Source organism: Glandiceps talaboti, chromosome 13, assembly GCF_964340395.1.
Source record: "Glandiceps talaboti chromosome 13, keGlaTala1.1, whole genome shotgun sequence".
Lineage (NCBI taxonomy): Eukaryota > Metazoa > Hemichordata > Enteropneusta > Spengelidae > Glandiceps > Glandiceps talaboti.
The window spans coordinates 5663518-5691513 of record NC_135561.1 but is presented as its reverse complement, the minus strand read 5'-3'; the positions used below and the strand labels follow the sequence as shown (position 1 = coordinate 5691513).

General features: G+C 38.9%; 1 protein-coding gene across 1 annotated transcript in view; it reads right to left on the bottom strand.

Moving 5' to 3' along the window:
- Positions 1 to 437: 437 nt before the first annotated feature.
- Positions 438 to 27996, bottom strand: part of LOC144444693 (uncharacterized) — a 34382-nt gene continuing 6823 nt past the window's right edge. Inside the window, exons 7-33 of the mRNA XM_078134205.1 lie at positions 27153 to 27310; positions 26654 to 26813; positions 25466 to 25700; positions 25104 to 25150; positions 23712 to 24028; positions 22976 to 23120; positions 22121 to 22294; positions 21528 to 21704; positions 19923 to 20160; positions 18922 to 19206; positions 18492 to 18538; positions 17878 to 18069; positions 16991 to 17187; positions 16316 to 16423; positions 15791 to 16076; positions 15133 to 15495; positions 14461 to 14684; positions 13314 to 13512; positions 12076 to 12438; positions 11486 to 11659; positions 10264 to 11115; positions 8856 to 8996; positions 7915 to 8037; positions 7589 to 7687; positions 4960 to 7074; positions 4269 to 4576; positions 438 to 2946 (exon numbers count right to left, since the gene is read on the bottom strand). Coding sequence (XP_077990331.1) covers positions 844 to 2946; positions 4269 to 4576; positions 4960 to 7074; positions 7589 to 7687; positions 7915 to 8037; positions 8856 to 8996; positions 10264 to 11115; positions 11486 to 11659; positions 12076 to 12438; positions 13314 to 13512; positions 14461 to 14684; positions 15133 to 15495; positions 15791 to 16076; positions 16316 to 16423; positions 16991 to 17187; positions 17878 to 18069; positions 18492 to 18538; positions 18922 to 19206; positions 19923 to 20160; positions 21528 to 21704; positions 22121 to 22294; positions 22976 to 23120; positions 23712 to 24028; positions 25104 to 25150; positions 25466 to 25700; positions 26654 to 26813; positions 27153 to 27310 — 9830 coding nt within the window. The 3' untranslated portion in view covers positions 438 to 843. The remainder of the gene's footprint in view (positions 2947 to 4268; positions 4577 to 4959; positions 7075 to 7588; positions 7688 to 7914; positions 8038 to 8855; positions 8997 to 10263; positions 11116 to 11485; positions 11660 to 12075; positions 12439 to 13313; positions 13513 to 14460; positions 14685 to 15132; positions 15496 to 15790; positions 16077 to 16315; positions 16424 to 16990; positions 17188 to 17877; positions 18070 to 18491; positions 18539 to 18921; positions 19207 to 19922; positions 20161 to 21527; positions 21705 to 22120; positions 22295 to 22975; positions 23121 to 23711; positions 24029 to 25103; positions 25151 to 25465; positions 25701 to 26653; positions 26814 to 27152; positions 27311 to 27996) is intronic.

The following is a 27996-nucleotide window of genomic DNA, read 5'->3' as shown; positions in this document are numbered from 1 at the left end:
TTCCCATTGTGATTCCAACCTGGTTATGACGTAGATGGCGCTATCCTGTCGTTTTCAGCAGAACAAATAGGCCATATACTGTGAATAGACTCAGTAACTATAACTATAACTAAAGAACACCGGAGAGAGAGAGAGAGAGAGAGAGAGAGAGAGAGAGAGAGAGAGAGAGAGAGAGAGAGAGAGAGAGAGAGAGAGAGAGAATTACATACATACATACATACATACATACATACATACATACATACATACATACATACATACATACATACAATTTGCATATAATGTGACTGAATAATTCATGCTTATCAGACGGATGTTGCTACATACCCATGATGAATTAATATTGAAGATGGCAAGTTTCCTATTAGCATTTACCAAATGTATAACAAGATGCCCTATTAAAGTCAGAAAATATGACTAAACAAGTTTTACCAGTTGCTTAATAGTTTAATGATCCCAAACTAACATGTTACTACAGACATCAAATCAACATAAAGTACATCCCAATTATGCTAAATATAGCCGAATGCCAGTGTATGTAGACAAATATATTATGTTTACAATATACTCATAGTATTTCATTGCATATGGAGTTATGTTTCCTAGGACATAGATGACATAACACCACATTGAAATCAAGTACTATGCATTTAATATACTGTAAATATAATGTAATCGTACATTTACAAGGCATGGGGCTTTACACACAGATCAATAGACTGTACAAGAAACGGTATTTAAGTAGTAGTGGTGCCTTTGGTATTGAAGTACAATTCCGTTTGCATGCATGATATGTCAATAATCAAGTTCGAAACACAGTCATTCATATAGTATATTCTACATTTAATATAGATCTTTTCTTGGTTCGATGTAATAACGGAGGTCACGTTTCACATTTTGATCAGTTTCAATGGCTCTGCTCTTTTTGCTCTTCCCAGAACTCTTTCCACTACTTTTACTTCCCTTACTACTTTTCCCTCCTCCTCCTTTGCTACCTTCGCCTCCACTTCCCTTACTCTCCTTACTCTTCTTATCACAGTCTTTTCCCTTGGATTCCCCACTTTCTTTGCTACTTTTCCCTCCACTTCCCTTACTCTCCTTACTACAGTCTTTCCCCTTGCATTCTCCACTTCCTTTACTACTTTTCCCTCCACTTTCTTTGCTACTTTTCCCTCCACTTCCCTTACTCTCCTTACTACAGTCTTTCCCCTTGCATTCTCCACTTCCTTTACTACTTTTCCCTCCACTTCCCTTACTCTCCTTACTACAGTCTTTTCCCTTGCATTCACCACTCCCTTTGCTACTTTTCCCTCCACTTTCTTTGCTACTTTTCCCTCCACTTCCCTTACTCTCCTTACTACAGTCTTTTCCCTTGCATTCTCCACTTCCTTTACTACTTTTCCCTCCACTTCCCTTACTCTCCTTACTACAGTCTTTTCCCTTGCATTCTCCACTCCCTTTGCTACTTTTACCTCCACTGCCTTTACTACTTTTCCCTCCACTTCCCTTACTCTCCTTACTACAGTCTTTTCCCTTGCATTCTCCACTTCCTTTACTACTTTTCCCTCCACTTCCCTTACTCTCCTTACTACAGTCTTTTCCCTTGCATTCTCCACTTCCTTTACTGCTTTTCCCTCCACTTCCTTTACTACTTTTCCCTCCACTTCCCTTACTCTCCTTACTACAGTCTTTTCCCTTGCATTCTCCACTTCCTTTACTGCTTTTCCCTCCACTTCCTTTGCTACTTTTCCCTCCACTTCCCTTACTCTCCTTACTACAGTCTTTTCCCTTGCATTCTCCACTTCCTTTACTGCTTTTCCCTCCACTTCCTTTGCTACTTTTCCCTCCACTTCCTTTGCTACTTTTCCCTCCACTCTCACTGTCCTTACTGCTTTTCCCTCCACTTCCTTTGCTACCCCCACTCGCCCCACTTCCACTACATCTCCCGCCAGAACAGCTACCACTCTCACTGTCCTTACTGCTTTTCCCTCCACTTCCTTTGCTACCCCCACTCTCCCCACTTCCACTACATCTCCCGCCAGAACAGCTACCACTCTCACTTCCACCTGGTGTATCAGTGGGTGCATCTGTTGGTGCATCTGTTGGTGCATCGGTTGGTCCATCTGTTGGTGCATCTGTTGGTGCATCGGTTGGTGCATCTGTTGGTGCATCGGTTGGTGCATCTGTCGGTGCATTGGTTGGTGCATCTGTCGGTGCATTGGTTGGTGCATCGGTTGGTGCATCTGTCGGTGCATCAGTTGGTGCATCTGTTGGTGCATTGGTTGGTGCATCGGTTGGTGCATCTGTTGGTGCATCTGTCGGTGCATTGGTTGGTGCATCGGTTGGTGAATCAGTTGGTGCATCTGTTGGTGCGTCGGTTGGTGCATCTGTTGGTGCATCGGTTGGTGCATCGGTTGGTCCATCAGTTGGTGAATCAGTTGGTGCATCGGTTGGTGCATCTGTTGGTGCATCAGTTGGTGCATCTGTTGGTGCATCAGTTGGTGAATCAGTTGGTGCATTGGTTGGTGCATCGGTTGGTGCATCTGTTGGTGCATCTGTCGGTGCATTGGTTGGTGCATCGGTTGGTGAATCAGTTGGTGCATCTGTTGGTGCGTCGGTTGGTGCATCTGTTGGTGCATCGGTTGGTCCATCTGTTGGTGCATCTGTTGGTGCATCGGTTGGTGCATCTGTTGGTGCATCAGTTGGTGCATCTGTTGGTGCATCAGTTGGTGAATCAGTTGGTGCATCGGTTGGTGCATCAGTTGGTGCATCGGTTGGTGCATCGGATGGTGCATCAGTTGGTGCATCAGTTGGTGCATCGGTTGGTGCACCGGTTGGTGCATCGGTTGGTGCATCGGATGGTGCATCGGTTGGTGCATCGGTTGGTGCACCGGTTGGTGCATCTGTTGGTGCATCGGTTGGTGCCTCGGTTGGTGCATCGGTTGTCTACAAATGTAGTGGTTAACAAGTAAAGAACACACATATAGTAAGCATATTTTCACTGCACTATATAACCTTTCTGTAAGACATCTAAACAGATACTATGTCTGTATGTACATTTGTATACACCAATTTGGAGAAAATAAAAAGGCAAATGTTGTTGTAGGTAAGCCAAAGTGTTGTGAGCAGAGACGTTTTTTTTGTATTTCTGACTGTGAACGATATTAGTAGTGAAATATGAATTGAATGTACAACAAGCTGAAATAGAAGACTTGTTAAATAATGAATCGACAAGATAAGTTACGTTACGTTATTACTGACGCTGTATTGGCTTAATTTAGCATCGCATTTTGAAATTGATATTTCCCAGTGTTCACCTTTTTCCTCACAGAGTACATCACTGTTATGATATTTCTTTGCAAACATATAGTTAAACATTTCCATGTCACTATGACATTCAATATTTAGCATTGTTAAGCCATGTGTTCATCATATGTGAACACTAGTAATCACTCGAGTTTAATTTTTCAATTCAAAACCTAACATAATGTCAAATGTTGAAATCAAAGATGTTTAGCTTAACAACGCATCTACTAGTTTCTGCATTCAATGATGCAATGTTGGATATATAAAAAAAAGCAATTTAATAAGTATATTGCACAATCTTTTATTTAAAATGTATTTACTATATAATGAGGAAAAAGGTGACATGGGAAAACTCACTGCCCTGTAGACAATATTCTAGCACCCCTACTGAACCCATAGTTCTCCTTTCCAGTACTTTCTATAAATTAAAAAACATGTGGACAAACGACAAATTTGATGGGCAGTGTTCCTGTAGTCTTGTTATAGAGTAAAGTACAGGTTTTTATAGAAAGGTGAAGACAATGGTTATAGGGGTGAACACGATAAGGTTTCCTAAAGTGCACGCTACAGCTATACAATAAGAATAGCAAAATAATAAATAGTCTAGACTTTGATTGGCAACATAATGGTCACAGGGAAAGACAGAAATATGCATAATCAATAATAAATAATCTCGTAGAGGCAACTAAAATGTCTCCTCTATGAAATACAGCTGCTTAAGACTTAAGTGGCAGATAAAATGATGCTTTGTGGAGAAAGGGGATAGGCACGACAGCTTGTTACAGCTTATTACAGTTATTTTCATAAGTATTTCATAGGAGAGGAGAGTGTATTAATATTGGAAACATGATAAATAATTTTTGCTGTGTAAGAAAACGTATATGTAAGAAGAAGTAAGGCAAAGTGGTTTAATGCGTAGTGTATAATGTAAACGTATGTAATCCTTGACGAACAAGTTATACCTCATCATCACATGGACAGAGCACACGAATTTCATAGTTGTAACACATTGGTGGGAACTGCTTTGATTTTAGACATGTCAGTCCTTTTGTAACGTCACAGGTAACGTCAACCTGGCCTGCCTCTTCGTAGTCTGTATACGGTGGGGCTGTTGTACGGCATTCAATATCAATTGGATCATCACAGAATGTATAACTACATGCACAAGTCTCACTGTTTTTCAAATCGACGTAATGTTCAGTTTCATCCTCATGGTAGTTGAGCTTCTGTCCACACTCATCGTCCATCCAGTCTGTCCATTCATAGCAATCTAATGGTTGAAATGGACCATCGTCAAATATATCATGTAGATGTTAAAAACCTTGACTTTAAGGTATGAAAGTGGTAGGACTTACAAATATCAGGAGAACAGGAATGTACGGTGTCATATGTATAACTATGTTATATTGTATCTATACGTACACAAATGTATGCTTTAAGAGAACAATTATTGGGTAGGTTCCAAATTGGTCAAATAGTCTCTTCAGAAATCCTTATTTATTTGGTAAATAAGGATTCCGTTAAACCACAGGGATCGTAAATGTTGTTGTTTTTGTATTTTGTAAACTTCCATCTTTTCAATCCCTACCACCTAAATGAAAAGATTTAATTTTCATCTTACAGAGCCATGGCCATTAAGTGAATGAGACCTACCTGTTGGGGCCTCTGTTGTTGGTGCTGTAGTAGTTGGAGCCTCCGTTGTTGGGGCTTCTGTGGTCGGTGCTGCAGTAGTTGGTGCTGCAGTAGTTGGAGCCTCCGTTGTTGGGGCTTCTGTTGTTGGTGCTGCAGTAGTTGGTGCAGCAGTAGTTGGAGCCTCGGTCGTTGGTGCTGCAGTAGTTGGAGCCCCAGTGGTTGGGCCTTCTGTGGTCGGTGCAACAGTAGTTGGTGCAGCAGTAGTTGGAGCCCCAGTGGTTGGGCCTTCTGTTGTTGGTGCTGCAGTAGTTGGTGCGGCAGTAGTTGGAGCCCCAGTGGTTGGGCCTTCTGTTGTCGGTGCTCCAGTAGTTGGTGCAGCAGTAGGTGTTTCACCACTGCCACTACCACTCTCTTCTGTTGGTTCTTCTGTTGTTGGAGCCTCAGTGGTTGGGGCTTCTGTTGTTGGTGCAGCAGTAGTTGGTGCAGCAGTAGTTGGAGCCCCAGTGGTTGGGCCTTCAGTTGTTGGTGCTGCAGTAGTTGGTGCAGCAGTAGGTGTTTCACCACTGCCACTGCCACTCTCTTCCGTTGGTTCTTCTGTTGTTGGAGCCTCGGTGGTTGGGGCTTCTGTTGTTGGTGCAGCAGTAGTTGGTGCAGCAGTAGTTGGAGCCCCAGTGGTTGGGCCTTCAGTTGTTGGTGCTGCAGTAGTTGGTGCAGCAGTAGGTGTTTCGCCACTGCCACTGCCACTCTCTTCCGTTGGTTCTTCTGTTGTTGGAGCCTCGGTGGTTGGGGCTTCTGTTGTTGGTGCAGCAGTAGTTGGTGCAGCAGTAGTTGGAGCCCCAGTGGTTGGGCCTTCAGTTGTTGGTGCTGCAGTAGTTGGTGCAGCAGTAGGTGTTTCTCCACTGCCACTGCCACTCTCTTCCGTTGGTTCTTCTGTTGTTGGAGCCTCGGTGGTTGGGGCTTCTGTTGTTGGTGCAGCAGTAGTTGGAGCCCCTGTGGTTGGGCCTTCAGTTGTTGGTGCTGCAGTAGTTGGTGCAGCAGTAGGTGTTTCACCACTGCCACTGCCACTCTCTTCCGTTGGTTCTTCTGTTGTTGGAGCCTCAGTGGTTGGGGCTTCTGTTGTTGGTGCAGCAGTAGTTGGAGCCCCAGTGGTTGGGCCTTCAGTTGTTGGTGCTGCAGTAGTTGGTGCAGCAGTAGGCGTTTCGCCACTGCCACTGCCACTCTCTTCTGTTGGTTCTTCTGTTGTTGGAGCCTCAGTGGTTGGGGCTTCTGTTGTTGGTGCAGCAGTAGTTGGTGCAGCAGTCGTTGGAGCCCCAGTGGTTGGGCCCTCTGTTGTCGGTGCTGCAGTAGTTGGTGCGGCAGTAGGTGTTTCACCACTGCCACTGCCACTCTCTTCCGTTGGTTCTTCTGTTGTTGGAGCCTCGGTAGTTGGGACTTCTGTTGTTGGTGCTGCAGTAGTTGGTGCAGCAGTAGTTGGAGCCCCAGTGGTTGGGCCCTCTGTTGTCGGTGCTCCAGTAGTTGGTGCAGCAGTAGGTGTTTCACCACTGCCGCTGCCACTCTCTTCCGTTGGTTCTTCTGTTGTTGGAGCCTCGGTGGAAGGGGCTTCTGTTGTTGGTACAGCAGTAGTTGGTGCAGCAGTAGTTGGAGCCTCAGTTGTTGGTGCTGCTGTGGTTGGTGCTGCAGTAGTTGGTGCAGCAGTAGGTGTTTCACCACTGCCACTGCCACTCTCTTCCGTTGGTTCTTCTGTTGTTGGAGCCTCAGTGGTTGGGGCTGCTGTTGTCGGTGCTGCAGTAGTTGGTGCGTCAGTAGTTGGAACCATGGTGATTGGTTCAGGTGTTGTCGGCACTGGTTCGGTTGGTTCAGGTCCTTCTGTATCACATGGTGAGCAATCACATCCCTTGATAACCTGATACTTGTGAGGTCTTTGATTTCCATCTTCACAGAAGAGCATAACATTGTTTGTTACTTGTTTCGTTGCTTTACAGCATTCACAACGATTCTCCACTGCATTACTTTCAAATGAGTACATTGATCCAGAGTGACATCCACCTTTACATGTAGTTAATGATATCTTCCTTTTTGAATAACAACCATCAAGTTCTACGTATTCTGGTTCCAAAGGTACAACAGCACATTTTCCTGTCATCAATACAACGATATCTATGTTAATATGAACTTCTGAAAGTCTTTGGTTTAATTTGACCAGTGCCCCTATCTATCACTATGTCTAATACTTCTGTCTAGGCCATCTACTGTTTCTTCTTAATTTGACCTGTAAGGTTGCTAACAAAGAATACATGCGCTTGATTACATTAGCTTTAGTAATTGGGATCCATTCCCAGAATTCCCTACCCCAGTGCACAGACGTCATTTGATGGCAAATTTGAATAATTTCATCCCTGTTATTTAGAACATTCATGATGTTGTGAGAGTGACTTTTCAAAAATTACTGGTCATCAATGACAGCAGCTAGGAAAAAACAACATCGTCTTTGTCCCCATTTAAATTTAATATAACCAAATTGACTGCTACATTTGAACAAATAATTTTAAAGTTATGAAAGACTGCAGATTACTCAGATTTCATGGCCACACACACACACACACACACACACATTTTGGAATGAAACAGGGCATAGGATATGAGGACTTACGTTTGCATGTGTACAGAGGACAGCAGGCACCTAGACCTATCACCTTCAATTCTTCATCGTCAGAACACTCGGGTGGAGGAGGGCAGTGTATGCCACAAGCTAAAAAGGGAAAATTTTAATAAAATGACCACATCGTGAAAATTGTCCGGAACAAACGAATGAATTAATATATGTTTAAAACAACAGCCTTAATATTGCTGGTCACGCAAATACAATGGTTAAAGTTTCGAGAACACTCTTGAGCTGGGGAAAGTAGTTGCAGTTTATCACTTATCTTTCAAAAGTGTATGTCTGTGCAATAATTTGTATGGATTGTTAAAACTTACTGCAGTAGTAGACAGTGCGGGGACAGCATCCACTTCTGTCAACACGTGATCGTAGTTCCTGACCAGGCGGACAACTGGGTGGGGTTGGTTCATCAGGGCATCCCATGTCATGAATACAACAAGCTGCAAATTGATTTTAAAAACAACAACATTCAATCCAAAAACATATGTGACCTTGTATCAGCTCAGTTTTACATGGTCTCCTACAGATTAGATAGGCACAGGTTGATTTATATTTGAACAGCAATATATTTCACAGCACGTTCTCGTTCGTTAACTACACTGGCAATTAATTTTATCTAGACAACAACTAGTCAGAATGTATTAGTTTTACCTAGTTGAGACTGTCGCATTAAATTGTTGTATATGGTATACAATAGACAAATGATGTGCTTGAATACCTGTCAGTAGTTGCTGCAACTGATCTAACTAGTAAAATATTGTCACTTCTTAATCATCACGATCTTATCACGATGCCAAATTTCAGGTATGTTCAATGCCAACGAATCATGATATATCTTATATGAGACAATTTCGGCTGAAGGGGGATGGGGTGGTATCACATCCTTCGGAATGAAAAAGACTTGTAACATCTTTATAATCCAAATGAAAAATCTTCCCGCAATTGACAAGATAAATATCTCATTAGACAATAACATCCCATAACTATTAGGTGTTCGTGGATTGAACTGTATTCATCGTAAATTTGAAACTATCAGCACTATCATGCAAGTAGCAAACTGGATGAAAAACAATTTTCAATTTAGAATTCTTATATTAAGAAATATGTTTGGATGATCCTTGTTTGCTTTTCAGCATGGTCCAGGAAGATTACATTTCTATCCGAGTAGGTCTTAACAAATGATTTAGTGGACACATATGTCCTAACGTTGAACATGACATCGTTTGGATAAGGTTTTCTAAAGCTGGATAGTACTTACGACAACAGTTGCCGTTCTTCTCGTAGGTTCCCTGTGGACAGTAGCAATTTGGTTCTCTTGAAGTCTCACATGCATCTGAACAGGTATTGTTACAAGCTGGGCCACATTCCATATACTGCAGACCACTTGGGCATTCGATAGCTGCAAGAAGAATATGAACAATAAATCGGTGCATTTTGTAAGTCGGCGTACGTCACATCGAGAACGAAGCAGACACAATTACACTGATATGAAACTTTAACAATCCAAAGCGTTGACCAACCACTACTAGTGACAGATGTAACTTTAAAACAATGCACAAATAACACCTGTTGAGACATGATATCATATACTAAAAAGATGAACGGTGTAGAATCTTTTATGCAAAAACAGACATATTTTAATAGCCGTCATTTACTTATTTTAGGAGTAATAATTGTAAAGCGCTTTGGGAAAGCGCTATATAAGAACCCAACATTATTATTATTATTATTATTATTATTATTATTATTATTATTATTATTATTATTATTATTATTATTATTATTTTATCAGTTATGAAATATTATAAAATGAGAGATCTCGGAGTAACAGTTACATATACTAAACACATTGATATTATATGTAGTAAATCGCTATGCATGTTTGTCCTTATATTAAAGAGAGTATTAAATACCACAGTCTTTAAAATACTTTAAATCTCCCCCTAGTCCGTAGTCATTTTCAGTATTTTCACCTGTTTGGTTGACTTAGAATGATTCACTTGCAGAATGTATTGAAAATATTCCAAGAAATGTTTGTGTTATTTGTCTTCAAAGTGTCAGCGTGACTATGTGTCATATGACTATGCTTGTCTGTACTTTAAGACTGTAAGATACGTCGTGTCGTTCCGCCCTCACCGACCTCCTCTCTCCCGGCTTATCTTACAGACTATTATAAGCATGTGCCACTATTTTAATATTTAACTTTCATGCATAGTATTTTGAATGCGAAATATGGTTGTCTAGCCTTATTGTCCCGTTTTCGTTTGAGCCACCAGTTTGTAAGCTAAGGACAAGACCATTATTTTTACAGACAAAATAGAGAGTTGATTTAAGGAAACATTCCCTTATACCAAAGGTTGGGGTAGCGTATAATAATATTAGCCAAGACACTAGTATTTTTTAGCCAATTACAAATGTTAAGCAAGTTTTAATGATTTTTAATTAATTTTATTTCTTTTCATGTTTGGATATCTCAACTGTAAATATTTGTAAAATTTATTTTTCCAATCATGTATTTGGTGATTTGGTGTATGTCTTGTTTTAACACTGTCTTTGTCGATTGTATATGAGTATTATGATATGACTGATACTGGGTGTACACCTATTGTCAGTTTTTTTGTAACTAATTAAATATTAAAACATGATATTAAATAACAAATACTCACGGCAGAAATCTGCACTTCGCCATTCAATGCACTCACTATCACGATTTTTGCAGATTGCAGAGAACTCTTCAAAGAAATCACATACTTCATCATTGCACAGTTCTTGACATTTTTCCATGTATTCTGCCAGGTCAGAGCAACCTTCAAATACCTCTTGGAATGTATCACAAACAGACTCTTCAACAGGTTCACATGTTGTTGGTTCTGGTGTTGTACCGCTGCCACTCTCTTCCGTTGGTTCTTCTGTTGTTGGAGGCTCTGTGCCTGGGTATCCTGTTGTCGGTGCTGCAGTAGTCGGTGCAGCAGTAGTTGGAGCCTCTGTCGTTGGCGCTGCCGTGGTCGGTGCTGCAGTAGTTGGTGCTGCAGTAGGTTGTTCGCCACTGCCACTACCGCTGCCACTCTCCTCCGTTGGTTCTTCTGTTATTGGAGGCTCTGTGCCTGGGTATCCTGTTGTCGGTGCTGCAGTAGTCGGTGCTGAAGTAGTTGGAGCCTCGGTCGTTGGCGCTGCTGTTGTCGGTGCTGCAGTAGTTGGTGCAGCAGTAGTTGGAGCCTCTGTCGTTGGCACTGCTGTGGTCGGTGCTGCAGTAGTTGGTGCTGCAGTAGGTTGTTCGCCACTGCCACTACCGCTGCCACTCTCCTCCGTTGGTTCTTCTGTTGTTGGAGCCTCAGTGGTCGGTGCTGCAGTAGTTGGTGCAGCAGTAGTTGGAGTCTCGGTAGTTGGCGCAGCAGTAGTCGGTGCTGCAGTAGTTGGTGCAGCAGTAGTTGGTGCTGTGGTAGTTAGTTCACCACTTCCACTGCCACTGCCACTGCCATCCGTAGGAGCTTCTGTTGTCGGTGCTGCAGTAGTTGATGCTGCAGTAGTGAGTTGCAATTTAAAGAATGAGATAAAATACTTAGTCAGCATTTACGTTTCATGAGTAAAGTGTCAACCTAGTATTTATTTACACCAGAAAGGCGCTTTCCTTTTTACTGAAAATGCCAATGCACTACCATAGAGATGAAATTGCATCCAATAATAAATAAAAACTATACGTATCGGTCAAAGATATTCAATACATGTAAGAATATCATACATTCTTCCATACAAGGACTTCTCTTATTGAGTAAGGAATGCTTTGAATATTGGTCTTGAGGTACTAGTAACTTTCATTAAAACAACACCTCGTCCTGAGAGGACGGGTCATAGTAAAGTAACATAATGGATAACAATGATGTGTCTAACCTGGAGGACATGGGATACATTCGCGATTGTAGTCAAGTACATAGTCATCGGGGCAGTAGCATCCTGGCGCTGGGTATGGACTGCATAGGTCTTCGTCCGGCAAATGACAATTGTCAGTTGTTCTGTTACACACACTTCCACATTCATCGTATTCCCCATATTCACAGTCAACGGCTAAATGTGAAAGAATTGTTTTTCTTGTTTAGAAAGAGAGAACATTTCTGTTTGTCACTCACAGTCTCTGGATAGATCGTTTAGCTGTTAACTAGTGTTTGGTTAACTTATCAATGACAAATGTTTAACAGTGCCCACTAATAGGGAGTTAGGGAGTCTAACCCAATTCCCTAATCGTAAACCTAGCTCCCCAGCTTGTTTACAAATGAGTAAGAGTTTTACATTCTGCCTGTTCTACGTTCTTGAATCCCCAATACAAGGCGACTGTTTGTTTATGTAATTATATCCTGAAAGTATTGATCAAATAATTTCGATCTCATATCACTGAGGTACATCAAGTCCTGTCGTACGTAGTACTCCGGTAACAATGTCAGTAGTATAGTATGGCTATCGATCGAGTGCACGTGTATACTTACGACAAAGATCTTCCTCCCTCCAGTCCATACAAGAACCTCCGTAAGCACACGAAGATGCATATGCTGAGATGGAGTCACAGTAGCAACCATGGGGGTCTGCACTAAGGCAGCAGTCGTACATACAGCTGGTATAAAATGGGCCCACATCAACCGGACAATCCGCAAACTTATCAGAGAGAAGTACTTCGCACTTCTCTGCGTGCTCGTGAGAGAGTGGACCACATGTTGGTTCAGGTGGTGGTGGCTTGCAGTAGTCATCACTTCTCTCAGGGACGAACCAATCCTGGACAAACTCGTGCACGTCATCGGAAATTGTACCGTCTCGCATACGGAAGTCGTCAGATTGGTCTCCATTACAAGGACCTATGGGAAATCACAATCATAAGATTACTAATTACTGGGGAGATCGGCATATCAAAATGTGAATAGCCTTTAAAATATGGCGGACTTTAGTTTCTTCACTATATTAGGATCATATAAATGTACAGTATATTACATTGAAAAAAAGTCATGCAAACGCGATGACATCTAAACCAATATATAGCCATGGTTCGTCTGCTGGCCTGAGGCCATAGTTAGTATTTTACAATAAATATCACGAGAATTATTAGTTTGGACACGAAATAGCATGCCTCATATTCGGTTCTAGCAGCACCGACAGTGTTACCATGGTATGTATGTAAACGGAAATGAAAGTCTCAATCATTTGCTGATACCTTGTTCATGAATACTCTAACCCATGCTTAGTTTAACATGAGAATTTAATAAACAATTGTGAGTTTTATTTTTATATAAGAGGTCATGGTTTGTTTTTGTTTTTTAAACAAATGTAACTAGACCTCAAATATTCCTATATTATACCTCGAGATTGTCGTTCTATAACTCTAATGGAAAATAACAGTATGATAATTGTCTTGAAAACTAAATAGTGAACAATCAAACATTAATGATTTGAAAGGGACGAGGAATAGGCCTTATAGTCACGTTTTGAGTCGAGTAATACCATAGGTGCAGCCTGTTTGTAGACAATTTTTCAGTGAACGGGGATCTTTTGTATTGGTCAGTGGGAGGGGAAAACAGCTTGTATTTCAGTGAGCAAAACTCAAGCTTGTATTTTCAGCAGAATGTGCTGCCAAGTGAAGAAGGGATAGGTGTTGCAATGCAGTAATGCTGAATGATAGGGAGATTGCAGCGGGGAGGATTTTCGAAAATATACTCTTCTGTAATCGAATGCTTACCGCAGATTCCTTCTGTGTTATCCCAGTATGGGTTGGCAGGTACCATAACACTGTACATATGGAAACTACTCTCAAATCTAACTTCGAAATCTTTGCCAAGTTCGTCGATTGTTAAGACTAATTGTAATCCGGAAGATATAACCCTAATATTATCGTCCAATTCCACCGGTACTTCCATCTCGTCGCCGTTCACTATTACCTGTAATTAAACACCACGGCCAATTCTTTCGTTTAGTAATTTATAATATAATAATAATAATAATAATAATAATAATAATAATAATAATAATAATAATAATAATAATAATAATAATAATAATAATAATAATAATAATAATAATAATAAAACATTTATATATCAACGACATTTATATATCAACGCATTTCACAGAAGAAAATAAAAAGAATAAAACAAAAAGTACTGCACGGAAAAAAATAAGTAGCATACAAGCTAATCATTGCTGTCGACGAATCTTATCTCCTGAATAGGAAATCAAAATCACAACTTGTCTCCCTTGGCGAATAAGATGACCAATGACAAGAACCACACATAGATCTAAGCACAGTTAATGACCCCTTTTTGTGGTTATTGGTTAACTTTCCTATTTTTTAGGAACATTTTACAGAAAGAAGGAGGCTTGCGCCATTTGGTGAATGCTGGGTATCAAATATGAATTTCTACTGACGTCAGAATATACCATATCGTAATGATTATCACATAATATGAATTGTATACAAATTACTAACAACCGTTAGATACCTAGTATAGTGACAACTTAATTTTCTTGACTGTTTTCTGATGGCAACACAATATCTCAAACCGTACTTGATGTAGGATGATTATCTAAAACACACCAAAAATGAATTTGATAAAAATTCTAAAAATGTGCCAACTTTTGAGTTTTGACCATGAACAGGCACACAATAATTATAAAAATTTTGACCATCTACAAATGTTGTTCGGGGCGACAGTCTGACAGAATATGTTAATAAATAGAAATAGAATTTGGATGGAAATTGTCATTCGTAGGAACACACACACACACACACACACACACACACACACACACACACACACACACACACACACACACACACACACATGAAGTGCTCAAAATCATACAACAATGCCAATAGTAAGTCTAACCTTCTGGTCTCCAGTAAGAACAATTGTATACTCTCCAAATACAACTATGACATCTTTAGTGCATGTTGTTCCTGGCTGTGCGACGCATGGATAATTATCGATGAAGACTTCAAAGTCGTGCACGTCTTGTGGTCTTGCCAGCACATAGGTACAATTGCCCTGGTGCGAAAACCATAACCCGTCAAAGCTCATGTAGTGTGGATCTCCAAATCCATAACATAGACCTAGGCAAAATGATACAGATGTTGGTTATCACCTTTTAGAGTGACCCTATTTATTGTAATGTTTCTCATTACCCAACCGACCCAAATTTTCAGCTCAATATTTTTATTTTTGCCAGCCCTTAATGTTTTGCGAAACAGTTCCCTCTCTAGCAAGAATAAGCAAATGTCTGGATTGTCGACATCGTCTACAGTCATGGCGGCGACGACGACACTTGTTCTGGAACATAGTATTTCTTTCATGACGGAAGTTGTTCATTACAGGACTGACAACATGCCAATTGTGTAGAGGGAATTTGTGACAGCATTGTTAAACAATGAAAGTAAATGAAAGTTTTCAATGACATCTACATGGTATCAATTTCGGTTATAGAGAACCTGAAACTATCATTCTTGTTATTTTGAAGAAAATAATTTTAAATCGTCTGTAAATCTTTTGAGTTTTACTTACAAGGTGGTCTTGGTGCGGGCGTAGGTGCAGGCGTGGTAGTAGGAGCAGGTGTTGTTTCTGGTGCAGGGGTTTCTTCAGGTGTAGGAGTAGGGGTTTCTTCAGGTGTAGGTAGTGGTGGCGTCGTCTCCGGTGGTGGCGTTGTTGGCTCTGTTGGTAAAGTTGGTACTACAGTTGTTGGTTCTGGTGTCGTGGGTTCAGGTGGACACTCGGGGACACACTTCTCGCCATCCCAAAGTTGCTCGTCTGGGCATCGGCAGCCTTCTACACATGTCTCTTCGCAGTGTTCGCTTTCACGTCCAGCACACGTGTCTTTGCAAGGTGAGATACAAGGATCGTACACAAGGCATTCGTCGCACATCATAGCTGAAAACATACAATTATGACATTATAATTCATGTAATAAAAGATCTTCCGTATAGTGCTCTTCCTGCTGCTACTATCATATATCATATCATATCACATCATATGATGTATTTGACAACAAGTATCGTAGATGAAGAAATCCCCTTTGTCGTATCCTTATTTGACATGATGTCCGTACCTTGTAACTTAAATGGAGTGACAGAAGAAAAAATATAAAAAGTTTCTATCAACACCTTAATTCTTATCTTTTAGTCACGATATTTATTGAATTTGCTAGACAATTTTCGCTACTTACGACAAAGTTCCTGCGATCTCCATTTAATATGTACTCCATGCCTACTACATTCTTGGGCATACGCTGATACAGCAGTACACAGGCATTCACAATCACCGCCCATATCACAACCGCAGGCATCGTATTCACAACGTCTTAAGAACGGACGGAATGGTACAACACTGTGACATGGTTTGAATAAGTCTGTCTTTAATACACTGCAGCTTCTCTTTGCCCAGATTTCACGGTCAGGATTCAGAACACATGGATCTTCAATGACTGGTGCTGGTGGACAGCAATCGTGCAGCTGTGAAAATCATTTGAGGAATACATTATGTAAAAGGTTGCATACTCATCGCTTTTACACCAAGGAGAAAATGTTACCATCGAAAAAGATAGGTCGTCAAAGCTTACATACCAAATCGGCGTATTTTTGCTACTAGTATATATTATTTGAATTGTACTGTAATCAGACATGAGAGGTATAGAAACGACATGTATTGATGGAAAAAGGACATGTCAGATTCCAAAATTCCATGTACTTACTTTCCAGCAATCTCCGAATATATTTGGATCTTCAACCGGGAAGCCGCCACCTGGACATGTGAAATCGTCTTTTTGTTTACCATTGAAGTTACCACATAGACCTTCAAGCTTGGGGAGAATGAAAATAAGAGTATATATGAGATAGTGACGAATCTTTATTCTATTTCACGTAAGCACATTTTACCACCAAATAATGACTTGAAAGAAGAGATATTACAGAGTTATGGACTTTAACTCTGGCGAAACGATGACTACGGTAGTGATGACAGTGAGCAGTAGTAGAAGTAGTAGTAGTAGTAGTAGTAGTAGTAGTAGTAGTAGTAGTAGTAGTAGTAGTAGTAGTAGCAGTAGTAGTAGTAGTAGTAGTAGTAGTAGTAGTGATACGTGGTGGTGGTGGTGGTTGTGGTGTTACTTGTGGCTGTGGCGGTAATAATAGTGGTGGTTTATTTGAGATCAAATTATTTCTTCCCAGCTCTCGTTGTTCATGCTAACATTCACTAATTCTTGTTAATTAGCTGGACTATTTTCAAACTTCCATCTCCATGCAAATACAAAAAGATAGCCTTCCGAAATAAAACTGTTGAAACCCAGTATAAATATTTTACTCAAAGGCTAGATAAAACAGAAATGATCTTTAGGTTATATCTGATAACACTATACAAATGCAAGACTTACCAGATTTTGATGTCTGCCATCGACTACAACATACACCATTGTCCCACGGTTCCATTTCACATACAAACCAACGTCAGTATACACAACGGTATAAATTGTCAGTTCTGCAATAGTCACCTCTGGGCCGTTACCGTATGTGGTCACTGTTGGGTCCTTACCTCGTTTCAGTTGAACAATAGTCCTATCTTCACCTTTACCTGTGTACAATAGAAAAAAGAAATTGAACTTGATAACAATGAAGAAATGGTTATTTTTTATTTAAGCACTAGACTAACTCCTTATCATTTAAACTAGCTAGCCTGTATGGTCATGATTGCTTTTAGCAAATGCACATGCGTGAATGTCCTCGTCATGATTTACCTTACAGACTACACGTACATAAGGTCTGGTCGAGACTTTCCCATACGCCCCGTGTCCCATCACTCTCAATAGAACAACCTACTTTGAATATGTTCATGATAAATATTCATTTACAAACAAATATGTTCGCCACTTTTGCAACTTGCAATCTTGTGAGCTCAAAATGTAGCATGTGTAGTTTGTTATTGGTTTCTTCGTGGTTGCATCAAACAGAGCGAGGCTGAAACAGTCAAACCTCAGACTTTTTCATTTGATCACTTTTTAAACCGTACAAATAGAAGGTCTACGTGTATACTCAAGGTATTGTATATAATTAAATGTAATGATTGAAGATCACGATGTTGTAAATGCATGTGTTTTTCTCTTTAAAATATAAACTATCAAGCTTATTCATTTAAATAAGATTTCGTCTACGAATTTCGCAAATATTAGTGCTAACAAAATATATATGTCATACTTAAAAAACAAACTGACAGTGAATAGAACGTGTAAATTTTCATTTAGTACATGTAACAAGATTCATTTACCAAGTTTGATGGTGACGTCCCTCGTACAGGTTACACCAGTAGTACCACACTGGATGTTCTTGGCACTAACACGAAAGTCATCATTATTGTCAGACGTTGTCTGAGACAATATGTAGTCACATTCCCCCTGGAAGTCATACTGTTTACCGTCGAAGGTCACGTAATGGGGATCTCCGTAGATGTGGCAGATACCTGGTGTATGGGTAACAAAAACAGAGTAAGATACATAAACTTGAATTTTCCACTGTGGTTTTGCTCACAATCTCCGGCTGATCTTCGAATTTGATGGCAATGGTAAATTGTTGCTTCTCTTACCAAACACGGCATACACGATATGCATAGTTGAAAACTCAACCTTTCAAACCAGTACTACATGAATCAATGCTCAGAAAAATGATGTTTGACATTCGCTGTGTATCAAATATATAGTTGATACTCAATTCAATCTGAACTATAGATCACTTTATTTGTAAATGTTGCTATGTCTATGCAAAATATCCAGATTACGGCAAAGCTAAAAAGAGAGATTTAAAGAACGTTGATTTTGAGGGAAATTCGCAATCAAGGCGCATGCGCATTCTCAGTACTTTAAGTACAAAATATACTAAACTTACCACTACAATCAAGATCCTCGCAATCCCATACACCACCATGACATGTACTGTCCAGCAAAGTGATAAAACAAGATGATTATTGAAATGACCCCTATACATAGCTATAGCTTGCTTTTTACCATAAGGTTATCAAAGTATCTCATTTTTTTAACTTCAAGACTTACATATGATTTTGGCACTGGCCAAAACCCTTCACTGATCAGTGAAATTAAAATTCTGGTTGAAGATGGTGCTGATACCCGTCATGGAAGGGCAAGAACGGACAATTAAATTGTTGGTAATTTAGACCAAAATGAAATTTAATTCTAGTGTGGTACTACACGTCTCATATCGTGTTTGTAATAACTGAATGGTGCCTTTTTAATACGTATACGTCAGAAGAATCGTCAGTGTTGAAACAAAAATGTAAATATAACGACATTCAACTTACCAACGTTTACAATCGTCTTCAAGGACTTCACCGTTTTTGTATTTTTCACCGCCGTGGGAGCAGGGACATTTACCAGGTTTGACACATTTATCACCGTCTAATACGAACCCGGGTTTACACTGACAGCCAGGTATACATGTACCAGATGTAGAAACATCATACCCTTTTCTGTTTTCACAGGTACTAGGACATGGCGTTTTGCACTCGACATACTCCTCGTGTTTACCACATTCTGGTGTTTGGCATTCTTCCTCGACACAGTTAAAAGCACCATTTATACATGTACTGTAATGAAAAGTGCAGAGGTAATGACTGTGATGAGGGCACAATGTTAGTTTGGGCAAGGGAATTTTCAAAAGAAAACAAAAAAAAATAGACTGAAATCCTGAAACACTCTTTCCTAAACTCAGTAGAGGACACTCGGTAGAGCATATACCTCTGCCAACGAGGACGCCCACAGGCGTTGGAGCTCGATGACTGATGCTTGCAGTGAAATGCATGGCATGGCACTGAAATATCATCACCAAACTAAAATACTTAATTGGATCTCCAACAAAATCTTTAAAAAATTGTTTCTTTCTTTGTGGGTAATCTTTGTGCAAAGTTTCATCCGAATCCATTCTTAGCTATTTGAGATATTCTGGTAGCAAACAAACATACCTACAAACATACAAACAGACCGACACTCCTGAAAACAAAGCCTCAGGTCGTCATCGCTGGCGGATGTAACAATTAATTTATCTCACCGTGACACAAGATAAGCTAAATTGACTTGATAATTCAAAACCAAGTGTGTAAAGGTATAAATTGCAGTTCATAATCTGCAAAGGAAATTTTCAAATCGATTGTAATAAATGGTTTCTACTGATAAGGAAACTACTTGACAATATATAAGAAACTAAAAATAAGGATTATGCAAATTCATCACTGTGACAATAACACTATGTAAATTTCAAATTCTTTTTCTTTCTATTCTTTCGTTGTATTATATTCTTACATACCATTTTCCACACTCTTGTTTGATTTCTGCACCGGGTTCATAGTCAACGCCATCACGATGGCATGGCATCAACGAAAGGTGGATGCATTCATCTCCTTTCTCAACAAACATTTCCGGACAGCGACATCCAGCAACGACGACGGTTTCTTCACATATCTTTCCCTGACGTAAGGTCTCAGCTGTGACTTGACAGGCTGTTCCACTTTCAGTGTATTTCATACCCTTTGGGCACTTAATACCTATGGGTCCGTTGGAAATGACAAATGCAGTTACTCATTCCTCGAGGGGGTGATGTTATGGTGTTTCTGTCTGTCTGTCTGTCTGTCTGTCTGTCTATGGTTGTCTGTCTCAATCACATAATGTAGCAATGTTGTTTTAATTATCAAAATGGGGCATTATGGAGTAGCATGTTTATGGCGCTCAAACCGTAGACTTGTAATTAGAAACTGTTACTAATAATACTGTTTGAAAATTTCAACACATCTCAACTGCACATGTTAATCTGCATACACATCATTTCAAATGTGTATCATCTGCACAAATGTGGATATTCCGTGGTGACGACAAGCTGATTGGACAATTATGTGTTGAATTTTTCAAACCGTATAAACAGCCTTTGGCAATTCTACTTACAAGTCTATGGTATGAGGGATTGAACGGAATATACCGTAACCGCCGTAAACAGGCTAACATGGAGACATTCTGAATTCTGTAAAGTCAGCTGATTATATCGAACATAGCTGAAGATAGCTGAAGACCCAAAAGGACCATAAAGGTAAAGAAATTTACTGACTTTATTTCAGCTAGCTATTAAAGACGTAAAAAAGATTGTTTGGTTCCGGTTACCCAACCCACCTAGTTTTTCACTGCCGACCCTAAACTTTTTTTTTACGTATTCGAGAAAAAAATAATAAAATCGCCAAAACTGTGAAGTCTCGCGAGAAATAGTGTATGTGAAAACTGACATCAACTTAAGAACACAATATAACAGTAAGCTGTGAATCTGATGGGAAGAAACCAGTAACACATAGACCATATAGAAAACAACGGAAAACATAACTATCTGAACTAGACACTCACACATTAAAAAAAATATAAAAAATGAAATAAAAAATCTACCTACCCCACCTTTTCTAAAATTGAGCGTTAACGGAACCACACACAATTTTTTTTGTATTCCTAAAAGTGTTGAACAAAGCGTTATCACTCTAATAGGGAACTTGCAAATCCGCCATGTTGAATGTTGCATCATGGGAAATGGGATAATAAACGATAATCAATTAGTATTGTAAACAACATTGTTACATTGTTTGTAACCACAGATAATCAATTTATAGTCACCCTGACCATTGTGGGAGGTTTATTTTATCGGTAGCTCCAGATTAGGTATTACCTTAACCACAGATAATCCCACAGTCCTTTGCATGCTCAGTCTGGATTGCAAGTTCCCTATTGACAATCGTAAAACTGCTCATTCTTTGCGAAAACAATTCTAGACTGAAACCATATCTGGATAATAGTACTGTACCGATAATAAAGAAGAACAATTTGATATATTAAGGCCATAACCTCGCCTGAGTCACTGTAAAGTTAGGGAACAACTCACCACATCCAGGAATATCCTCTATATCTCTCCAGCCATCTAATGGAATTCCTTTGTTGGCGCATGCGTGTGCGTATGTAGCTAACGCAATGCAGTGACAGCCTGGTTCTTCACAAGCGCAGACATCATACATGCAACTGTCATAATAACCATCTAATGGGTCAGCATACGCATGACAAGCTGTAAGAAAAACGCATAGTAGAATTTAGTATTACAATTAATTCAATAGCATAATTTAATAACAACTACAACACAAGTACTTGTATTGTAAATTCAACCATTCTAAAATATTCATTTACTCAAGCTTATGAAATGACAACACCCAGTCATCGCATAACGACTATGTACACGACAAAGACACACCACTAAAACAAAACGTATACAAAATATATGAGGAAGACTAAATCTATGCAAAGTTAGTAAAATATCCTAAAATTAACAAAGACAGATTAAAAGTCGGCAAAAAGTGTTTCCTAAAAAATCTTATGTTAATGGTGGATCTTGTTTTGGAGATGTAATGGTCGAACGGACATAAGTAGAAATATTGCTGATGTACCGATGTATTAAAAACAAGTAACTTTCCTCTGGTTACTTACCTCGAAAGATTTCATTATTCTTAAGATGACTACAAATGCTTTCTGCCAGAGGGCGGCGCTGTGAGTACAAATCACATGGGTCAGGCACTTCACTGTCGTCTGCTGGCAGATCCGGGCAACCTGGGTTTGTCTTCCATTTGTTTGCAAAGGCTGTCGCAGTTATCTCCACATCACCTAGTGCACGATTGATACAAAGAATTTATTAAAATTACAATATGTACAATATATACAATTTTTAAGTAACTGGTGTGGTTCGAACAATCTTAACATGAATTTTGCAATATTGGAGAAAATTGTAGCAAACTGTTTGGCGGGAAATGAGTGCGAATCATTTCTTAAGGAATCTGAAAACGTCATTGCAACAATGTGTAGCCCATATCCTCCATGTAGCGTGTTGCACACAGGAATACTCGAACGAAACTCTGTCCAAATTGGACGCGTGTCTTTATGATGAAAAGGGAAAAAGGCAAATTATGGAAAAAGAGACTCAAGTGAAGTAATGTGTATAATTCTTTCTGAACAGATATGGATAGTGTAATCAAGTAAAGCTAACACGGTAGGTATTTTCCTTCAATACATAAGATTGTTTGATCATCTCAATGAACACCAGTCGACGAGTTCTCAACATACCACGATTTAAAGGAAAATAAACACTAAACAGTTTGTTAATTGCCTTTTCTGGAAAGTTTTGAAAGGATTTTAATAATGGCCGCGAATAGCTACGGATTATAAACAAAGGCATTGATTTGTTACAGTAACAGTTCGTCGAAATATTTCGACAAATGTAATCATGACATAGAAATAAACAGTTCCACAATGATATTTTCAAGTGAAATTTTACATTGGTTGGTGTACCTTGCATAGTGGTGAAATCATTTGATGCATCTTCGTCATAGGTGCCACACAGACCACACGTTTTTTCAAAATGATCGGGACTGACTGTGATGTAGACGCGGCTTCTTCCATCCCATAATACTCTGATTCCATTATTCAGTTCAACCTAAAAATTGTATGTTTAATTGTAGTTAATGAAACGAGTAGGTTTATACACTACTGTGACTTCACGAGGTACACATTTGTCACTCAATTCATTCAGGGGAATGCCACTCCACGAAACAAAACACAAAACTGTTTATTTGAGATAAAATGTAACATTTCGTGTATGTTTGCAGTAACGAATTAAAAAAAATAGTAGAAATAACTTGTGTGAAATGTAAATAAAATCATGCCCACCTAAATAAAACTCTCTAGTCTTTCTGCTTTGGTTTTAAAATTGAAACTTACACACGTATTTGGTGAAGACTAAAGATGAAATTATCAAGTTTTTATAACATATTTAAGCAAATAAATCATAAAACAGACTAGACGATAATCTCTTTGGTATCAAAGTACGCCTTAAGTTACTGATTATTAGTTTGAATTTTGTAAACAGGATGTAGAAGAACCTCCATTATTACTCACATTTAACACAGGCTGCTTTCACTTCAGGGAAAAAATCTGTTTTTGTTATCATTTACTTCTTTTGTGCTATAGAAGTTAGAAAGCATTTCGATATTGTCGAAATTTCTTTGCTGCAAAAAAATGTAATTACCTTGATAAACATGGATGACACTCTCTCGATATACACAGCTTGTTCTGTGAAGGGAAACTCTTCAACGTCATCCCCATTCACGTTTACCTCGCCACCTTTCTTCAAATACACGAGGGTGTTGTCAATTTCAATTATAACAGCTCTAGTGCACGTCACTCCATCGGCTCTACCACATTCAACGTTCTTACCATAAATATAATAATTGCTGTTCGGGTTGAAGCAGTTCTTCAGAAGTACATATGAACAGTCGCCCTGGAAATCATAGCGCGTTCCATCAAAGGTTTTGTAATGTGGGTCTCCGTATACCAAACAAGTTTCTGGAATCAAAATGAGATGAAATGTGCGCGTAAATATTTATTTACGAACTCAATGTTAAGTATGAAACTCCCATAAATTATTTATATACATATATACGTGTATATATATTATATATATCATGATCCTTCATGACTGTATCACTTAAGAGTCTATAAATATATATATTAATGTCTTCAAATTTAGAATTTAATTTGTTTATCGCAGAGGCGAGAGTTGGCATATGTGCATATTCTGCTATCGAATTCGTATGTAACAAGAAGTGAGAAGTAAGCTCAGTATAGCTGTTAAGTGGTACAAGCTGAAATTATAAGTTATATTACTGAAAATACTTAGTACATAAATAAGACTGTTCTAGTGCAATGTTAATGTCAATAACAAAGCATGCCTTCTATGACATTATAGTTTATAGTTATCCTACGGCATTCTTAGAACAGTTGATTACATATTAGGGATTTCAGCAACATTTTTATACGTATATATAGTACATGACGTCATCGTTATAACGTTGACTGAATGTCAGTTTTAAGTTCGTTTACATGTAATTGCAAGTGATGGTTTGTATGCTTCAGTATTTTAAAGTAGAATACTGTGAGTACCTTTTAAATATGCAGAAAAAATTGTGCCCCGAACGTGCAAACTCAGCTTGCTTTCCTTTAAGCTTTACTATATAAAAGACAATGTTTTAATAATTTCTTATTGTGACAAAACAAATGCAAAGTAGACACAAAGTCATGTATTACAGCACATATTAATTATTTCAAAACATTTGCTTCTCGGTTGTAAGTATATTTCAACATAGTAGTTTTTGTTATAAAAGCACATAGCTTCACAGATTTAGTAATAACAACATTGTATTTGAAATGTTTAAGGAAATAGTTTTCAAACTTTGATAAGCCCATAGTATACTTATATCTGTACTAATGACCACAATAAAAAAATCTTGTTTTATAGGGATATGCATCCATACCTCACACCCTTTATTAGGTTGAATACATCAAAGCTTACCCCCCCCCCCCCAACACTTGTGTTCCGAAAGAACAATTTTTATTCATAATATTGATGCATTTTATCTACCTGGGCAAAGGCGTTCTGTGCATTTCCAACGTCCATCTATACATTCACTGTAAAGAAGGGATAGAAATGTCAGTATTATCACATTAGTTGCCATTTCCTGCAGCTGTTAAGACTGATACACCGGTTGTGAAGGGAAAACAATCCAAATATGTAAATATGTCCCTATCTTCACAGTCAATATCATTTCACTACACGTGTAAAACAGAGGCTATAGACGAGTTAGAGCAAACGTGCCGTACCTAAGTTGTCAAGAAAAACGTGTCATCTGTCATCATGTCAAAGATATTTCTCAAGAGGGTATAACTATTACATGTGAACATAAAACTTCAGATTATGGAACTATACTTCCTCGTCTAACTAACCATTCATTGCAGTCTCTTGATTCTTTAGCGCCCGCTGGATAATCAACACCGTTAAATGTACAAGGACACTGTGAGCCGTCTTTACATTCACCGTCTATCAGGAAGGTGCCTTCGGGACAGTGACAACCACTGATGCACTCCTCCATTTCACATTCGCCGCTACCTCGAGATTGACAGCTCTGAGGGCACGCTGCCCCACATTCTGTGTACACCATTCCGTTGCTACAACTGACGGCTTGGAAAATAAATAAATTGGTATTAAGAGTATGTATGTATGTATGTATGTATGTATGTATGTATGTATGTATGTATGTATGTATGTATGTATGTATGTATGTATGTGTGTGTGTGTTTGTGTATGTATGTATGTATGTATGTATGTATGTATGTATGTATGTATGTATGTATACCTGTAATTCAATTGAACATCAGTACGTCGGATAAAAATATGTTTTCGTGGCAATACGATTAATATCAGCATGACCGATTTCGAATTTGCGATGTTTTATTTGATTTTAAGTTATTTTCATGTAATACATGTCATGCTTTTTAATCATTGCAGACCCACAGCTATATGCAATAATGTGTTTGTACACAGTCATGTTAGTAGACTCACGTACAGCTATTGCAATATTGTACACATGTTAAGCAGTGTAGACCCACACAGCTATATGCAATACATGTTAAGCAGTAGACCCACAGCTATATGCAATACATGTTAAGCAGTAGACCCACAGCTATATGCAATATTGTATTTGTACACATGTTTCGCCTGGTGTCAAAGATGAATCCTGTGATTTTTTTAAGGATAAATACTCAAGTATATCTTATCTTTTCCAACCTGATTTCAAACAAATTACTAAATACATTAGGTTTGGAGTCTAATCGTATTGCCTGCTGGCAACACCACCGAAGAAATGTTAAGAGAGAAGTGAATTCCTATAATGAAATTAATGATATTAAGTAGTCCAGTGGTTTCAACTATAAAATAAAAGAATTTAATTTTACATGTCTCGTGATAGGTGGCGCTTTTCAATTTCACATCATAGTGTCACGGTGCGGCATCGAGAAATGTACTAATATCTGAGCTGTGATGTGATCAATGTCCCAAATTACCCTCCCCAAACAACAAAGAGGATTTAGTCCTTTCTTAATCAACTGGAAGATTTTCTAATTCCGAATACTTACGACATAGATCTTTCGATCGCCAATTTAGCGGAGTTCCAAGTCTTGCACATTCACGAGCATATGCCTGCAAAGCAGCACACCTACATCCTTCGGTGTTCTCGTCACCACATGAACACATGTCTTCATTACAAGTTGTTAGGTACGGTTTTGGATCAAGTACCTGTGTATATACAAGCAAATAAAAGTACGTAAAAAATGCGCAACTAGTACATGTATATTACATAGGGAAGAAACACATAAACAGACACTGATATACAATCACTAAATTTAAGATACAGAAACACGCCAAAATATACAGGCACAGACAGACAGACAGACAGACAGACAGACAGACAGACAGACAGACAGACAGACAGACAGACAGACAGACAGACAGACAGACAGACAGATCATAGCACATCATCCAGAACGCCAATGTTGTGTTCATTGCTTTTATACAGATTTTCGGTGTAGGGTCATTCACTGACCAGTAAGGTGCAAGATATGCTATTATACTCACACTATGACAATCATCAAATGGTGCGTGGTTTAAAACATCACAGGCCCTGACAGCAGCTTTAGCACGTTCCTCCGCAGACGTATCGTCAGATGACGGTTCAGTATCACGTGATCTCAGGGCACATGATTTCAAGTGACGGGGGTTATTTTCACAGTCATCTACAGACAGGAAAAATGAATTAATCTCAATATTATACCTCATAAAACACACGAATTAAAAGAGTAAAACTAGAACTCAGTTATTCTCTTCATTTGTCTGTCTGTCTGTCTGTCTGTCTGTCTGTCTGCCTGTCTGTCTATCTGTCTGTCTGTCTGTCTGTCTGTATGTATGTATGTATGTATGTATGCATGCATGTATGTGTGTATGTATTTAAGTATGTATATTTGTTTGTTTGTTTGTTTGTTTGATTGACTGTCTATGTCTGTCTGTTTGTATCTGTCTGTCTGTCTGTATGTATGTATGTATGCATGCATGTATGCGTGTATGTATTTAAGTATGTATATTTGTTTGTTTGTTTGTTTGTTTGTTTGATTGATTGTCTATGTCTGTCTGTTTGTATCTATCTATCTGTCTATCTGTCTTTCTGTCTGTCTGTATGTATGTATGTATGTATGTATGTATGTACTAGTATGTATGTATGTATGTGTGTATGTCTGTCTGTCTGTATGTATGTATGTATGTATGTATGTATGTATCTATGTATGTATGTATCTATGTATGTATGTATGTATGTCTAATTGACTGGCTATCTCTTATGTCTGTCTGTTTATCTGGCTGGCCTAGTGGCTGGCTGGTTAACTGGGCGGCTGTCTGCATTGATATCTAACAATAGTCTGTCTATCTA